Source organism: Periplaneta americana, chromosome 6 (assembly GCF_040183065.1).
Source record: "Periplaneta americana isolate PAMFEO1 chromosome 6, P.americana_PAMFEO1_priV1, whole genome shotgun sequence".
Taxonomy (NCBI): Eukaryota; Metazoa; Arthropoda; class Insecta; order Blattodea; family Blattidae; genus Periplaneta; species Periplaneta americana.
Genome location: NC_091122.1, coordinates 19775768 through 19795082, shown reverse-complemented (window position 1 = coordinate 19795082; position 19315 = coordinate 19775768). Strand labels below are relative to the sequence as shown.

The following is a 19315-nucleotide window of genomic DNA, read 5'->3' as shown; positions in this document are numbered from 1 at the left end:
CTAGAGTCAGTGATAATCACCGAAGCGTACACAGGTGTAAGACATGTATAAATAAATTTGAAATCTTATGAAACACATGGTCACGAATTGGAAAATCACCCAAAAAATGAGTGTCTATTTTTCTAGGTACCTAATCTAGTGAAATTTCAAGTGTATATCCATCGTCATACCGACTCTACCTTGCTGATAGTTTTTCACATAGAAAGTTTAAAATGTTAGAAGAAAGAATGTACCATAATCAATAAATGTATAGCATTTCACAACATACTTCCCCATAGACAAGTAAATGGTAATGAAATTAACAAGTTCACTGTTCGAATTGTACGGTGAACTTGCTCTCTTTTTATAAAATTAAATAAGAACTCCGACGAGATTGGTAATCTACCAGAATGATATTAAAAATGTAGGTATGTTTCATTGGACATATTATAACTGAACTGTTATTAAACTCTCAGTCAAGTTTTGTGTCAGACTATTTTGTATTTTCGGGTAGCTTGAAGGTAAGTTCATCATGCTTAATCACGCATTTAAACAGTGACAGAGTTGCTGATTCACATTAAAATATATATTGACATTTCCTGTAATCTTAGTAGTGCAATGTGGTTCTTTCATATTTATAAACTGCGTTAAGAGATTTAAAGCATAAGCATAACATATTTAGGTAGAGTGAATAATAGAGAAATTTGTATCATTCTGTTAAGACTCCTATAACATGAATTTCGAATAAACTAACATATTAATTTGGTGATTTATAATATCTGTCGGACAAACAGAGTAGTTATAGGTGAATAGTTTTGACTCATTCTGATTCATTTTAATGTAGGAAAATTATTTTATTTTGTATTTATGTCCTCTAAGTTTTATGTCACGTGACAATTAAATAACCGTCAGGTTGTTGAGCAGAAAGTGAATTTAGGAAAAAGATATTGTGTACTCAGGAGAAAGCAATTTGACAAGATACTGAAAGTACAAAATTATATTTGTTTGAAAATGCTGAATAGGCTATGTGTGATTTGGAATGTTTTATCTTGATAACAGGACCTGTGGGAGGAGGCTAGCAGGTACCCTCTCCACGGAATGCTACATGACTCATCCACATATGTGTTCGCATGCATCAATTCTATGGCAGAAAATGAAGACCTTCTGGATGAGAGTAGACATTTGTCAGATGTGCGACCGTTTTGCTCTGTCCTTCGCCTCATTGAACGCAAAGGCGATAAAGCTGAAAACACCCTCAATATTCAGATTAGTCATCTTATAGGGAAAGGTAAATATGTTCAAAATATTCAGTAAATCAATGTAACTGTTATTTATCCAGTGGCAGGTAGTTAACGTGTCTTATTTATACAAGTGTCCCTATGTAGGAGATACTTAGATCTTTTTGCCATCATAGCATTGCCCTCGGTGTTCCATGGGAGGCTCTGTATGATGATGATAATTAATGTAGCAATGCTAAAATATTAGTAAGGGAAACGGGAGTTACCCGCAAAAACCGATCACCAACCACTGTCATTGTCCACCACAAATTTCACTTGAACCCGCTGAGATTCGAACCCAAGTTGCCAGACTGGAACTCCAATGGCCTAACCATTTGCCATTTGGCTAACAGACTTTTGGCAAAATTCTCAAGAAAAGGAGAAATAATTACATAACAATTAATTTCCCATAGAAAAACAATTTTTATGTTGTTACTAACCCCACCATTTTATTTGTCAGTTCGTTCTGCATATTTAAAAAAATATGTGACAATTTTTGCAGTGAAACACTAGTGCTTTTTGGATCTCAGATTAATTTGTTGTTAAAAATTGTTATAGTGCACTGCATTATTCCCAAATACTTAATAATGAAACACAGTCAGGTAGTGCAGTTGATAGCGCAACTGACTACAGACTGGAAGGTCCTGGGTTCAATCCTGGGCAGTGTCAGGATTTTTCTCTTTGCCAAATTTCCAGAACAGTCCTGGACTCACTTAGCCTTATGTCAAATTGAGTACCAGGCTTTTCATGGGTGTGGAAAGCAGTCAGAATGTGGTGCTCACCATACTACCTCATTCTGCTGAGGTCATGAAAGTATGGAGGTCAATCTCTATGCCCTTAATGCTCCTTCATGGTATGTAAAGGGGATGCCTTTCTCAGATGGCTTGCCCAAAACCTCTTTTTTCAGTTTTGGATGCTGAAAACATGTATTTCCACGAAATCTCGAAATTAATTCTTTCAGCACCACAATATGTTCTCTTAATAGTTCATAAAATAAGAAAATAAAAAAATGTATAATTTATATAAAGAAATTGCTAAACGAAGTAAAATGTTAGCAACATAACATTGCAGTAAATTTAATTTTAAAAGCAGTATTGCTTTTCTCTCTTTATTATTTGCCAAGTAATTAATAAATTGCAACCAGTTTTTCCTCTCCTTCCTACTTCTCTATCTTGGATGTAACATCTCCCAGTCTTATCTGTAAATGTATCTTCTAAGTGCAACACTTGTGGTATCCATGGTTAATGAGGTTTTGTTTACTACAGATCTGTTTATATTTATAACCACAACTTCCTTTTTATGAAGTCATGTATTATTTTTAGCATTTATTTTCCCCTGTATTGTAATTCAGGCTTGCATTTCATACCTATGACACTTAGAATTGCAAGCGACAATCACATGATCCCCAGAACTTACTTATTAAACTAGTCCTTGAAGGGTTTGTAAGTATCAGGTTCAGAGTATGGGGAATATAATGTTATCCCTTTTACCATCATGAGTCCCCATTCGAAGTTTATTTCCAGGAAGAACATTCTAAAAATAATGAAAAAAATTGTGGATTATTTTAAGGGATCATAAACAAGTATAGAGCCTACTAATTAAAACGTTATATGTGAAGTATCATATTACCAGAAATGCTTAACGATAAATATATTACATATTACAATTAAAACATTGACTTTCTAATTATTTTACGTTAAGAATTCACTCGTCACTGAGTTATTCATCCAACTGTTTTACCCAGCAGCAATGCAGACAGATTTTAAACATGCTTAATTTTGGAGAAACTTTTAAAAACTGCACAACTGCCATGAACATATTCTCCAAATAAGCCCATACAAAATAACTCACCAAGTAAAACCTATAGGACTAAAAGATGGGGAACAGGGGAGAATGTGGGAGAGGTCTACAGACTCGACCCTATGGCCTCCTTGACATTGCTATCACCACTACTGCCCCTGCTCCCATTCTCAACTCCATCACCTTTCCCCATTTCATCACCACATTCAACATGCATTGGTTTGCAAATCAATCAAATGTCATTAATTTGTATTGACCCTCAAGTATTACACTTTCTCCATAGCTTTTAGTAAGATGAGATAAGGGAAAAAATAGTAAATTTGATATGATAGATTACTAAAACTTGTAATGAAACAGGAAAAATATATTTCAATTTAATTTGTTATGATTAATTTGCAGACTTTTTATAATGCAATTAGCACATAGCAGATATATTTGGGTAGTTCGCTCCTTTTGGATTTTAGGGTTAAGCAGTAATTTAAATTGTGTCACTTGATGCTTCTCATGCATTAGATTGCTTCTTTTACGTTTGTAACAAGATGATAATGGTTATTTGCAAGTGGTTTTATATTAATTACTAGAATGTGTGAAGTAATATTCATACTAAAGTACATTTATTTGTACAAGAATAGAATATATTACATTTTTAACGCAAAGTCAATGTTTCTGAACCACTTTTATCTAGAAGCAATTGTTACATAAAAAAGGAGACATATTTTAAAATGCATATTGTATGTTGTACAGTATCAGCCAGAGATGTTATGTATGTAAGATGATAAATGTTTTGTGTTATGTACGTCATTTTTCCTCGAATAAGATTTACATAACTTATATTATTTTATATCTTAATGAAATTATATTTCAATATTCTCTGTGCAGACTTAAATAATAAAAAAATAAAAAAAAAACTTACCTCTCAAATTCTTCTTATTCTTGCTGTGAGTATGTATCATACTTAGATGTTGACGTAAAATCTAGGAATTACCATGTACTTGTGTAGAAAGTTCGTCTTAGACAGAACCGTATTTTTTTAATTAACCATAAAAGCTTAAAGTTGTTTATGAACAAGGCAAGAAATAACTTACCTGTTTCAGTTCAATTATAAGGGGTCTGTGATCATATTGTTATTGCGGATTTTCTCGTATTCTTTAGCTATTTATGCAAATTGTTACCATCTATATGATATGATACATGCTGAAAATATCGGAATTTTTTTATTTAACTTTTATAAAGAAGTATTATGCATTCTTAACACATTAATGATAATACTCGTAGGTTAAAATTTGTTAAATTAACAGTTGTGTTATTAATAACATATTCTTGAATCTTACAGGTCTTCATGAGTTTGATTCGTTAAAGAATCCAGAAGTAAATGATTTTCGATGGAAGATGCGACATTTGGGTGATGAAATAGCCAGAGAGAGACAGAATAAGTCTTGGTTAGAAAAGATGTTTTATCAGTTTCCACCAAGACTTGCGGCTACACCCAAGCTGCCTTCTATCATCAGTTCCAAACTACGTGATGGCAATTTTGTACTAGTTACAAAATTTGAGAACACGGAGGTAATGTATGTGTAGTAGTGGATAGCTCCTGGATGTGAAAGTTCTAAAGAATTCGTTTGTTTTGAAAGAGAGAGGCATTTTGTTAGTTCTGTGATTATATGTTATTTATATACATGGTGGAAGTTAAATAACCTTCCTGATTGAAAGGGATGATAGGGTACACTTATATAGAAAACCTGTATCATGTTTTGTGATGAAATTCATGGTTAATTAGAAAATTAAGTTTGAAGTTTCAGCAGGATGGCAATATCGCTGCTAACACACTCTTCTTGTGATACAAATGTAAGAGCTCAACGAACTCATGTGTCTCACTAGGTGAGCTGTTCCCTGACATGACATTGGAACCTGCTCGCATCGTGCAGTGGCTTGAAATTAGAGGTTTTTAAAATTTACACAAAAACCACAGTATTTCAGCTGTCTATGAAGTGTAGAGGAATTCATTGTTGCATCACATCTTTGATTTCGATGCTAGACTCGTTTTAATATTGTTTCATTAGTACACGTTATTTCACCATTTTGTTGAAGTCAAATCTTTGGTATCGAACAGATTTTAAGTTTTTAGACTCCTCAGTGAAAATCAGTTATTCTACCACAATAAATTAAACTACAGTATATTGGCAATAGAAATGTTTCCATGTGCCACTGGCATGGTTTCCTTTGGGAGAAAAATAAACCTGGAAAGCCTGCGTAGTAACTTTACGGCACTTAAAAGAACTCTATCCCTAATAGTGGAATCCAGGAAAAATTTGTGGTGTTGAATAATAGAATAAATTTTGTGGAATAATTTATTGTTTAAAATATTTGAAATCAAATTTTTGTATTTTAAATCTCGTTCCTAAACCTAACCAAGAAACATATAAAAGCCTATCTCAGATATACAGGGAACCTAAAACATAGGTTTATCGGACCTAAAAATCCAGGCCCTAGTTGCAAATGTATTTTATAATACCAGAACATCTCTTCATTAGTATCATTACATACAATACAAATCGATTATATTTTATCTGTGAAGTTATTGCTTGTAGAAACTCAGTTTACATTTGTTATTACTGTTCTGACATATAAGAAATCATACATACTGTATAATTTGTAATGATCATATTTGTAATTTATTTGCAGACAACGTTTACATTCAATGTTCATTACATGACACAACCTCTGGAACTTCTTCGTACGATTCTCACAAAGAAGTCAATCACACTGAACTCACGTGGTGAACACCCTACTGATTTTGTTCTGAAAGTGTGTGGACAAGAAGAATACCTGGTGGGGAACTACCCGTTGAGTCAGTTTCAGTATGTGCAAGACATGCTGGCCAGAGATGGTGTCCCCACACTCGTCACTGTCTCTGTTAACAGTGTTCTTGGTAATGATATCATTTACATTTATTGTATTTATTGTGGGTAACAAACAAGAATTTCAACAACAAAGGAATTTAATAATTTGAGTTGCTTTGTTGTTAATGAGTGTATTTCAAAATTTTAAATGTCTACTTTGCTACCTAGTGTCCAAAGACAGGCTTCTTACTTGTACGTCATTTTCTGTCTTGCTTCCCATTACAGACATTTATTAATGTAAAATATTTTTTGGGAGAAATTTAAGTTCTCTCTTAAATTTTTTAGTTGATGTGGACAATGTATATGAGAATCCAGAAGATGAAATTAAGCATACTCGTCCCTCCCCTTCTACCCTGACGTCTCGTAAAAAAGGCAAACATGTTTCTTCGTGGACCATCACAGAAGATTTTACATTCAGAATCACTGCCATCTGTAGATTGAACTGTGATGTCAACCGATCTGTTGAGGTAAGTAGTCATAATATATACCGGTAAATGTTTGATGTTTTTATTATTTTGGAAAGAAATGTAATTAAAGTCTTTGTAATGTGTATTTATTGTAATTTTTGTCTTTATAAATCGTTAATCGTATCATCATCATCATCATCATCATCATCATGTATTTTTGGTTGGGTAAAATCTCAGCAGTAAGGAAACTCCTAAACAATTAAAAATTATTATTGTAATTATTACCGAGCACGTGATGTAATGGTTATAGTTCCCATCTTTCATCTGGACGGTCTGGGGTTCGATCTCAGGGCCCACCTATTCTTACTTAGGACTTCATGATTTCCCATATCTCTCTAAGCAAGTGCTAGGATAGTACCAATTTCAAGGGTCATGATCTGACTCCCCAATCCTGATTATTCCCTTCATCATCACTTCTCAGCTATCATCTCCCTGTGGTAGCCTGCCACCTATCCGACAGAGTAGCACACTCAGCAAAGCTGTACCTGATGGGTACGATTTTAAATCACTGTAGTGCGTAAAATGCTGGCAAAAATAATAATATTACGATGATGTTAATCAATAACATGTAATTAAATATGCACATGATTGTTAGGAATGTGATTTTTTGGTATTAATGAAATGCACGAAATGTTTGAAAACTTAATGAAATTATATTCTCAAAAAATACATCTCACGAAGGTAATCTAGAAAATGACCATGAAATGTTGCGAAATCTAATAACTTCAACGATTTAACCTCATAGACATCAAATTAGCACTTGAAAAAATGTTTCATTAAATACTCACGAAAACAAATAGATAATCCTTTCAAGTAAAATAAAAAAATTGAATTTGTCTGTTTTCTGTCAGCTTTGTGTCAGCTGTAAACAACAATCCTACAACATCTTTGCAGAGACCAAAGAGTTTGCATACTAGTTCTAATTTACAAGCTCTTTTAATCAGATGAAGATCATAACAGTTTTGCTTCAACATGTTGTTGAGTGCTATGGTTTTCTGTGAAAGAGAATTTTCGACATATAAAGATATTTTATCTGATCAACAAGTTAGTTTATCATGTTCAAATGTTGAAAATATTTTCACTATTTATATTCAAGAGCAGGATAGTTAAGTGCTGTAAACCAATGTAAGATTTTCTGCTTGGAATCAGATTGAACTCGCCTAGTTTGTGGATTGTTAGAGTACTTTTGAATATTTTTTTAAAATATGTGTAAACTGATGTCAAGCAATGGCTGGGAGTAAGTCTATTTTTCTATAAAAAATTATTTACGTAATTTAATGTTTATTATATTGAGAGAATTGGGAAATTTTCAATAATTAAAATTAGTAGCTAGACTTCTACATGTTGTACATAATATTGATTTTGTATGTGGTGTCCTGATATGTTCACGAAATATTAACCCAAATCTTCACATTTTCGTGAAATAATCACTACAAAATCACATTCCTAGTGACTGTGTGGACAGTTACATAAAGTGTGTTATAATGGCAATATAGTCGTATTAAATATTTCAATTTGTTTTAAAAATCCATTGCCTGCTTAAAATAATGGACCTCAGATGTAATACCATCACAATTTCTTTCCAGGTTGGTGTTCAGGCAGGTTTGTTCCACGGTGGTAAGTCCTTGTGTGAAACACAGAAGACGACAGAGAAGCAGGTATCAAAGGAAGGGAGTTGTGAGTGGGAGGAGGACTTGACATTTGACTTAAAAGTGTGTAATATCCCTCGGATGGCTCGCCTGTGTTTAGTAGTGTACGAGATCTCTAAGACTGCCAAAGGTGTGAAAGCGAGAAAATTGAAAGACTTAAAACAGGAACTGTATATCAATCCATTGGCGTGGGTTAACACTACAGTTTACGACTTTAAAAATCAGTTGAAGACAGGTGCTATGACTCTTTATATGTGGACTTATGCAGAGGATGTGCAGACAGAAGACATTTTACACCCCCTTGGAACTGTGGTTTCTAATCCCAACGTGGAACATGCTACTGCCCTTACACTCACATTCCACAGGTAATATTCTGAAGTCATTACTAGCAGTTACTATATTTCAGAAATTAAATTCTAAGAAACACTAACATTCCTTTTTGAAAGGAGGTATTGGTAGTAGAGTGGAATCTCTTGTATCTGGCACCCAAATAACCAGCAATTCCAAAACAGTGGCACTTTTGAATATGAAAATTAAAATGGCGCATATACTGTAGTTTTAAACACGCGGTAATTTCAGTGACATTTGTATTATCTTCTCATAGCATCATAGATGGCCTTGACAGCAGTTAAAAGTGCAGACATTGGTAATGCAGGACATTGATTAGTATTGTAAGAGTAGTTAGTGTGAATGCACCTGTTACAGTGTGCTGAATTCTGCAAAATGCAAAACGAAATGTTCTTATTGCTCAAACAGAAATTAAGAGCTGTTGGTTAAAGTAGTAACTGTGTTAGTATGACACAGTTAATGGAATATTGAATTTACTAAGATTAACTTGTTGCTCTACTCGCATGGCTACTGATAGTCTTTCTCTTAATTCTCCAATTACCAAATAATGGTCAGAATTACAATCTGCCCCCCCCTGAAAGTTCGAATGTCTACTAGACTAGTATGTCTCCGTTTATCTATCAAGATGTGATCTATTTGGTTGTGTGTCAATCCATATGGAGAAGTCCAAATATATTTATGCATATCCTTATGGGGGAATGTTGTGCTTTTGACAATTAAATTGTATGAGATTTGGTGACTGCAGCTAGAGTGATGGTTTTATTTTATGCAAAAGAACTTCAGAAAGTGTTACGATTGTGAAAACAGTGAAGTGAAACAGTAAACAAATCTACATTTTATTATTTGCTGTCATCAAAAAATATTCAGATTTTTAGTAATCACTTGTGAAGAGTCGTGATCACGTATAAAGTTGACTAACCTAACTCCATTGCCATTATTAGTTACATATAGACTCTCTTTTCCAATAGTTGGTTTAAAAATATCCTCCCGTTCTATTTTAGCATTGAAATCTCCCAATAAAATTTTCATGTGATATCTAGATAACTGATCAAAAGTATGTTCCAATTCCTCATAGAAGCTATTCTTTATATGATTGTCTTTCTCTTCTGTAGGAGCGTGAGCATTTGTAACTACGATATCGCACCATCTACCTTTAAGTACTAAATATGATAACCTGTCACTGATAAATTCGATCTTTTTTACTGCTGATTTTATTATTTTATGAACAAAGAATCCTGTTCCTAATTGGTGATTATTGCTTCCTTCCCCATAATACAAGTAATCTCCTATTTGTGATATGCCATTTCCATCTAACCTAACCTCTTGTACTCCCACGAAGCGTATTCTATATCTAGCTAGTTCTTTTGCTATTAATGTTACCCCTCCTGTTCTATAAAGACTAGTTACGTTCCACGTACCAAATCTCATGACCTTATTCCTTTGCTGTGGTCGTGCCAGAGAATCAGTCCCATTCTGAGGCTTATTGTATGGATTTGTTACAAGCTGTTTTTTATGGTGATGGGTTGTAAGCCCTTCGCCCAACCCCCGAGCTGGAGGACCACTCCTTATTGGCTGTCCACGACTGCTTATTCAATATATTCGCAGCTACCCTTCATATCTGGAGTCCGTTTCCTCAATTCACAACTGAAGTAGGCTTTGTAAGTTGAAAATTATTTTGTTTTGATTTTTATATTTTATTGTTGCAGGTATCATGCAGAACGCACAGTAATGTATTCTTCTCCTTTAATGGAAAAAACGCCTAGTCAGGAATCAGCCTATGATGTACCATCAACACCCCTTGGTCAGTCGAAAAGTCATCTGGAGTTCCTGCGTCAGATTGCTGACCGAGATCCTCTCCATGAGATGCATGACCAGGAGCGCAAAATAATCTGGAATTTACGCTATGAATGTCTTCACAGTGTACCTCATCTCCTCCCAAAATTATTAGACTGTGTAGAGTGGAATGATCTCAAAGAGGTACAATAGAAGCTATAAAGTACTACCTCTTTTACTTAATGCAATTTTTACCTAAAGAGATTCATATAACACATCATGGATATTGTTATGCATTATGAAGATTTTAGCAGACCCGTGATAACTATAGCTCCACAATATCTCTCCCTGTTACCATCCTTTCCCTGAGGTGGATAGAGATTTGAATTTAATGCTTTTCCTGGCTCTGTTGGGAAAATGTAAATTATTTGGCTTTGATATCATGCACAGTAAATCACTACTTTAGGAACAGAAGCAGTAGCTTTTTATCTTCTGCTATTTTAAGTACTATATAAAAGATGGTCTCATTATTAAACTATGTAAATAATTTTTAAACTGTAGAATAATATGGCAAAAAGAGAGAGTGAGTGAGTGAGGAAGTGTGTGTGTGTGTGTGAGAGAGAGAGAGAGAGAGAGAGAGTGCGTGCGTGCTTTTTTTTTTTAATGTAGATTCGATTACACATTATTACTCCCTGTAATGACTCTCATTTCGTGTCCATTCCTGTGCTTGTTGCAGGTGTCAGAGGTAACATTACTCCTCCAACAGTGGCCCAAGCTTCCAGTTGAGAAGGCACTTGAGTTGCTAGATTACGCTTATGCTGACCAAGCTGTCAGAAATTTTGCAGTGCAATGTCTCAAAGATATTAGGTAAGTGAACTTATATTCTGAAACTATTGTGTTAGTTTTGTTGGACATGTGATATTTTATTTATTTTGCAGGTCTAGATGTATTGATCATCTTTCTGCTTTCAGATTACACTTTTATTGCTCGATTTTCATAATCTCCTTCTTCCAGTCTCTTCTCTTACTTCCTTCCTGGCTATTCCTTACATCCATGTGATTTTGGATCTTCCTCCCTTCTTCTTCTGTTGGAGTCAATTCAAATACCTTCTTAGGAAGTTCGTCACTTCTCATCCATTTTGTATGACCATAGATAGCAATTTAGTTATTTGTATTTTATGGAATATACCGTATTTTTCGTTATGGTTATTATAATATTTTTTTTTATTTGTTACTAATATGTTAATAATATTTATTAAGCCATACTACAATAAGGCTTAAAGAAATTTAATGTTTATTTATAGCTTTGAAGGATATTAGTTTGAAATTAATTTAAAGCTTTTAAAAGAATATTGATGATTGAAATCCAGAAGAGAATTTTGAACATTTACTTTTTTGTCTAATCACATTTCTTCTTGTTTTGCATCACTGATAGATTCTCTAATTGAATATCATTCTGCCCAAGGACAAGTCTTTCACTGCAAACCCAGCTTTCTCCAATCTTTTCTGCCTTCCTCTTTGGTTCCTCATGTGATCCATATATCTTAATATCGTTTATCATCTGATATCTTCTTCTGCCCCGAGCTCTTCTTCCATTCACCATTCCTTCCAGTGCATCCTTCAGTAGACAGTTTCTTCTCAGCCAGTGACCCAACCAATTCCCTTTTCTCTTTCTGATAAGTTTCAGCATCATTCTTTCTTCACTTACTCTTTCCAACACAGCTTCATTTATTATTCTGTCTGTCCACTTCACACATTCCATTCTTCTCCATATTCACATTTCAAATGATTCTATAATTCATTATAAATGCGGTGCTGTTGTTTAATGCAAAGCAAATTTTGTTTAGTATCTATGTGGATAAACTTTCTAGGATGTGTAATTCATTGTGATACTAACATGTGACACAATTAAAACTTTGTTAAATGATTATTTCTTCAAATTTGATGCTTTGTAGTAATATTGAAGTTAAATTTCAGTGGTGCATCTCATTTTCTAAACCATCAATGTGTGTTCTATTTTTGTAATTTATAAAAAAAAAATGTTTATGTATTTCGCAGAAGAATTTAAAATTGGAGAAGCAAGTGTATGGTACCATAAAAAAAAGACACCTTGGCATTCCCTTTATAAATGAAAAACATAGTGTTTGAAAACATGTTCAACATATTTATTTTTTCACACCCCGTTGCTTTTGCATGTAGAGAGTTTCTTCATAAAATCAAAAAGAGGAAACTACATGTCGTGTTCCATACTTTTATTCACTCTGTATACTGATGTTATAGTGAATATTATTAATAATCAATAATGGTGTTTTTCTTTTCCAGTGACGATGACTTGTTTCTGTACTTACTACAGCTGGTCCAAGCACTGAAGCATGAGTCATATTTATTTTGTGATTTGGTTGAATTTCTTTTGAGAAGAGCACTGAATAACCAAAAAATTGGACATTATCTTTTTTGGCACCTCAGGTACTTAAATACACATTATATCGTGTATATTCTGAAGTGTTCCTATGTTTATAATAAAGAAAAAGTCACAAGAGCTTACTGACTATACATTCGACATTTAAACTAGATAAAATAGTAAATTAAGTAAATAACTTAGAGAACAGTCACAGCTGAATTTATACACACATTTCAGTTTCCATGAATGTACTTAGTTGTTGTGACATCGATATCAGAGATTTGTTTGGGAATATTTGGTGAAACTACATAGAAAATAATATGATCCATGTTCTAGCTTTGTCTCCTATAAGTCATGGATTACTCTAAAGCAGCATTTTTCAACCATTTCCAATATATAGCACACTAAAGGTGCAATTTAAAATCCCGTGGCACACTCATATATTCTAAACCAGGGGAGAATTTTGAGGGTTTTAGGAGGAATATATTTACTGAATGTTGACTTGTGCTCAATTTGCTGAAAGTTAACTGTTGTGAACTCACTTTTTTACACCCCTTTTCAATTTTTTTTCTTTTCCAAATTTTGCTATGGCAACCTTTACTGTTTACATTTTCTCGCGGCACATCAGTAGATCATTTGTGGCACAACACACCGGTTGAAAAAGACTGCTCTAAAAATTTTAATTGCTCAGTAAGTTATGGTATGTTAACAAATAATTCGACATGTATTTTTCTTGTTTATATATATTATTAAAAGAAATTAATAGAAAAAGTTGTGGCTTATTTAATAAAAGAATCGTACAGCTTGTATAATTTTCGTAATGTGTAAGTTGGTTGCTGGTTACAGATCAGAGATGCAAGTGGCTTCTGTTTCTGTGCGGTTTGGCCTTATCCTAGAAGCATATTGTCGGGGTAGTCAAGAGCACATGAAAGTACTTGCCAGGCAAATTGAGAGCCTCGATAAGCTGAAGATAACAAGTGAGATGGTTCGACAACGTAAAGACAAGGATAAGGCTCGTGCTTTCATGCTAGAACATCTCGATCAGAAACATATAACTGATTCCATATCTAGGGTGCTGAGTCCTCTAGATCCTAGTTATCGTTGTAGAAAAATTAAGTAAGTTCAATATGTATACAAACATACATTATTTTTGTTATAGTTTCTCATTTTCTGTATACTTGTTAGAGTATGGTTTAACAGTGATGTACTGATAATGAAATATTACATTTTCAGGGTAGATAAATGTAGAGTGATGGATAGCAAGATGCGGCCTCTGTGGATTGTTTTTGAAAATGATGATCCCTATGGTGATGATATCTATATAATATTCAAGAATGGTGATGACTTGAGACAGGATATGCTTACGCTTCAGATGATACGCATCATGGATAAGTTGTGGAAAAATGAGGGTCTTGATTTAAGGTACGAATTGATATCTGTGTGTCTTTATTTTCTGATATTTTTTGTTTACGTAATTTCCATTTTTTCTTTTCAGTATAAACTTACTGCAATGTGTTGTTCTCTATAAAAATAATGCAAACTCAGATTAAATCGTTTCACAACCTTTTATTCATATAAAATATAGTATAATTTAGGTGAAATTCTGCTTAGTAAACTTCTTGAACAGTAAAGTTGAAAATATTTTCATTATCACTAACGAAATCACTTCTGGCTGCTTGACTGACTGGAATCTTTTGCTTTGACTAAGAACCTATCCAATGACACCTGCTTTTGCCATGTTTTGCGGAACTGTGACATTGTTTTGTCGTTAAAAAGGTTTATCACACGCTCAGTTACAACTTATTAGTGTTATGAACTTGAGCGAAATTTTGTATTGCTTTTCACTTTTTACACACTTCTTTAATCTCATTTGAAGTAGGAGTTCGTCCGCTCTTTTCTCCTCTTCCTCCTCAGACGAGATCCCCTCCATTGCCTCTTGGTGTTGCTTGCAAGCAAAGCAAGTTACGTACAATTCGTGTTGCTCGTATTGCAAGACATCGCTCATTTATCAAACAAAAATGTTTCCTCATTGTTCACTTGTTTTGCAGAACGCAAACCAAGTTACTTGTAATCCAAGGTTTTACTGTATAAGTCCTGTACTAAAGACTCACACACAGTTCAGCAATTCGAAAGTGGGACTGGTGTTATGAGACACCTTCCATAAGTGAACCCTTCATTGAGTTCAATTAATATAAACTAACAATTCTTTTTCAGGATGAACCCCTATGGCTGTATCTCAACAGAGCATAGAGTTGGCCTTATTGAAGTGGTGCTCAGTGCAGAAACAATTGCAAACATTCAGAAAGAAAAAGGAATGTTTTCTGCTACTTCTGCATTCCGAAAAGGTTCATTACTGGGTGAGAAAATTGATATATTTTATGCAGAAGAAACTCAAATATAGAGGGCTGAAGTAACGAGAAATAGAAATGAAAGTTTGAACTGTGTAGGACTGTAAGCTATTTCTATTGTATAATATAGATTGTCCTTGTGGTATATACATATTACATAATTACGGATTTTTTTCATTCAGCTTCAGTTTTTATACTGTATATAAGACTTTCGTTTCATGACTGTTTATTGTTAACAGAGAGTTAATGATTGAATTTTCATAGCTTGAAATCATATTACCAATTTTGAACGTGAAAATATAATTTCCATGCATATACTCACAGACTTTTTTTGACATAACTTTTAGAGATAAGAAAATGTATACAAATAGTTTAGTAAAATTAACGTAGCTCTCGCTATTATTGAAATAGAAGAAAAGTAAATATACTTCAATTTCCACTAAAGACTGAATATCTATAAAATTATTACATCTTCAGAAAAAAACTTCTTCAGACTAAAAATTAAGGCTTAAATATAAATCATTGTGAACGATTCCAAATTAGTTTTACTAGATACTGCTCTGCTATTGCTCTTGAAAGTGCTCTTCTTCTTTTTTTCATCTTTTATGTCACTATGGTTCTTCCTGTATAACCTTGGCAGTCTTCCAGTTCTTTGAGTTTGTATTTGTAGATTTTTTTGTTTGCATTCCCGTTGACTTCTCTGATGTTTAAATACCCGAAAATTCTTAAGTCAGTTTCTGATTTTTTCCATTTCTAATGCTGTGTATTATTGTATATCCTGCTGTTGATCTTAGGAATTTCATTTTTGCAACGTCTGTTCGATGTTTTTGTTGTTTGGTTGTGGTCCAGCATTCAGTGTCATAGATTAGAGTGGCAATTGTTATTACCTTGTAGAATCTGAGAATAGTTTCTTTACAGAACACTTTTAATGATGGTTCAAGAAATGGTGATATCCTTTATAATATCATAAAGGAATTAATTGTTGCGAAATCCATATAAAGTATGATGAGAAAGTATGTGTCACCTTCATACCATGATAGAAAATAATGCACCTACAAATCTCTTTTATTTCTCGTGATTCCTTGCTGGAGGTTTTATGTTTAATACTCCCTTTCCATCCTCTGACTTATTGCTTTATTATTAAGACATGATTGTTCTGTTGTACAGCATGGCTGAAAGACAACAACCAATCAGAAATGTTGTTAAATAAAGCCATTGAAGAGTTCACCTTGTCATGTGCAGGCTACTGTGTTGCTACTTATGTATTGGGTGTTGCTGACAGACATTCAGATAACATTATGGTGAAGAAAACTGGACAGGTGAGCAGTCATACTGTTAATCGAGTTTTTCTTTTATTAATATAAAAATAAGTGATTCAGTTAAATATTCTGGGAGATTGTGCAGATTTCGCACCACTTTAAAAACAGTGCAAATCTTAAATCATATAGGTGATTCAGTTAAATATTCTGGGAGATTGTACAAATTTCGCACCACTTCAAACATAGTGAAAGTTTGAAATCATAGGGATGGAATTCTTTTACGTTATATAAATCTGTCAAGTGGAATCTCAGTCCCCTAACTGCCCATTGTGCAACTCAAACCAAGAAATGGTTTCGGAACACCTCAAAATCTGTGCTTCAGTGGCTGACCATGATAATATCTTTGAAAAATATTGGAGTGCAAGAGGTCAAATGACTTTGTTGTCAAACGCCTGGCATTAGAAAACAACAACCTTTTCTGCAAATTTCACCAGACACAACTCACAGAATGTATCAACAATCAAATTGTTACCATGGTAACCATAACCATAGTGCTTTTGTATAAAACAATTGAAGTGCTGCATAGTGATACAAAAAATATGCTTTTCAGATGACATTAAAAAAACTACTGGGTGTTCATTTCAAAGTGTGTCATGACGTCACTGTTTTGAGTCAGCGATTTGAAGCAAGTTTCAGCTTTTATGTCAGAGAAGTTGCCTATTAATCAAGGTGTTCAATCTGAACTTGAGAACGTGTACTGTATAACTTGAACGTCATAGCAACAGATGGCTGTCTGTACGGTCTGTGTGCTACCATAATCTCTTTCGAACTGTGTTTTGCGTGGACAAGTCGTATACAGGGTATTTGTTATCATCGGTTGCGTACGGCAACATTCCACAATACAAATCAAATACTCCGTGTCCATGTTGACCGTCGTGTCAACAAATACGTAAGTAATCGTCTTAACCCTCTCCCCATATCCCGACAGTAAGAAAAAAACTCACCTCAGTACGTGTTTCCAAACAGTTCACATTCCTGCCACTACCGGCGTTACCGTACGTATTGGTAAGTAATCTTCAGAATGAATGCCATACTTGCTAGGCAACTTCTCTGGCACACAGGTAATATACTTCTGCGGAAGTGTAGGAAAATTGAATTTTCTAGGCTCATCGGCTAGCCACATGATGGCATACAGCGAGCCATGACACATTTTGAACTGAACACCCAGTATATGGTGTCATTTAAAAATGCTCTCGATTATGTCATAACTTGCACAAAAATAGTTTTTGTTCATAATTCGCTCAAAAATAGTTTTTGTTTCCGTAAAATATTCCTTTCTGAATACAAGTTTTGACGTGTCTAAGCCTTTTGTCCAAAATCCCCTTATTCAAATTCAGTTGCAATTATGTGTTACTTTTGAAAAACTGTATACACTGTATACAGCCATTTTATATAGATATGTGCAGGATTAATTCTGTCGTCGATTTGCGAAAGGGGACATGTCCAAAATAACGAAGTGCTGGAAAATCGCAAGTTAACAAATTAAAATATTCATATATTTTTTTCTAATTAGATCACGATGGATACATACATTCAGTATCTATGGTCATTTAAATTTTTTAAGTCTACTATGGCTTTTTTACGATTTCTCAACACTTTGTCATTTTGGACATGTTCCCTTTTTGTAAATCGAGGACAGAATTCATATATTTACTTAAATTGTACAGTGTATAAATTAAATTAAATATTTTATTTTTGTAATTATTATAAATAATGTATTTTTGTGCGAAATCCAGAAAATGAATTTGGGTGCATATTAAATTATTTCATTATCTTTTTAAATACTAGTTCAAGAAAATAACTGCATACAGTAATGAGGAAGTGTGTGTCACCTTCATGTCACTAATTTTTTCTAACTCTGTCTGTGCTCATATACAACAGCAGAGTATAAATGTAATCTGTTTTGTCACTGACATAAGCTTTATTCTCATTTTCAGTTGTTTCACATTGATTTTGGTCATATCTTGGGTCATTTCAAAGAGAAGTTTGGCTTTCGCCGAGAACGCGTGCCATTTGTTCTCACACACGACTTTGTTCATGTGATCAACAAAGGGCAAACCAAGAAAGAGGCCCTTGAGTTCCAGGTCTTCCAGAGATATTGCGAGCAGGCATTCTTGATTCTCCGAAAGCATGGAAGTCTTATTATCTCACTCTTCGCCATGATGATCTCCACAGGATTGCCAGAGCTGAGCTCTGAAAAGGACCTAAATTATCTACGGGATACTTTAGTGAGTATATGATCGAAGTTAATCATTCATGTGCAAGACTCCAAGTGACAATTGTTCCTTGACAAATGAGTGTATACTTCATTTGTGTGTGTTTATGTGATTGTGTGCGCATGTGTGTTAGAAATAGATATACAAAGAAAAATCGTATATTCATACTGTACCAGGTGAATTTCCGAGCTAACCACTGAATTTTTATGAAACTGTCATATCATGTTCAATAAAATGAGCTGCATTCTGACATAGGTTCAGTTCTCTCTTTAGCCGATTACTAGGTTGGGTTTTTCCAAGATTTTCCCCAACTGTAAGATAAATGTCAGGGAATCCTCGGCCTCATCTCGCCAAATACCATCTTGCTGTTGCCAAATAAATAAAAAAGAAAACATTACAAAGAAATGACAGTGAAGAAGCAAGGATTTGCTTGAAAATTATGTCAGGGTGTCCCGAATTTATTCAAATTGTCCTGCTTTTCAAGTGTCTTCCCTGAAAAAGAACTGTGGAGTATAGATTATTTATAATTACAATAATTACTAGGATAAGATAAAACATTATATATTAATATTACACTTGGCTAATTAGTAATTTATAATATAAGAGGGTAAAATTAGATTTTTTCCACAATTGGAAAGTTTAGTGATAATTTTCCATGAGCGCATAAAATCTGTTAACTCTTGTGTAGTATATAGTATTTTATCTATTACTGGTATCTAAATTTAATTTTAAATTGTAAGCTTTTTCTTTGTATTGTGTTGTTTGTGAAAAAGTTATAAATAAATTAATGTACGTATGGATTTTATTGTCAAGGTTGTCAAGGAGAGAGTGATTTAAAA

At 33.8% G+C, this 19315-nt stretch overlaps 1 protein-coding gene across 1 annotated transcript in view; it reads left to right on the top strand.

Annotated features, from left to right (window-relative positions):
* Positions 1 to 19315, top strand: part of Pi3K92E (phosphatidylinositol 3-kinase 92E) — a 40931-nt gene that overhangs the window by 609 nt on the left and 21007 nt on the right. The window contains exons 3-15 of the mRNA XM_069827714.1: positions 1039 to 1267; positions 4390 to 4619; positions 5739 to 5985; positions 6242 to 6423; positions 8010 to 8437; positions 10127 to 10397; positions 10930 to 11060; positions 12515 to 12658; positions 13440 to 13709; positions 13827 to 14015; positions 14808 to 14950; positions 16109 to 16260; positions 18198 to 18488. Of these exons, the coding sequence (XP_069683815.1) occupies positions 1039 to 1267; positions 4390 to 4619; positions 5739 to 5985; positions 6242 to 6423; positions 8010 to 8437; positions 10127 to 10397; positions 10930 to 11060; positions 12515 to 12658; positions 13440 to 13709; positions 13827 to 14015; positions 14808 to 14950; positions 16109 to 16260; positions 18198 to 18488 (2907 nt within the window). The remainder of the gene's footprint in view (positions 1 to 1038; positions 1268 to 4389; positions 4620 to 5738; positions 5986 to 6241; positions 6424 to 8009; positions 8438 to 10126; positions 10398 to 10929; positions 11061 to 12514; positions 12659 to 13439; positions 13710 to 13826; positions 14016 to 14807; positions 14951 to 16108; positions 16261 to 18197; positions 18489 to 19315) is intronic.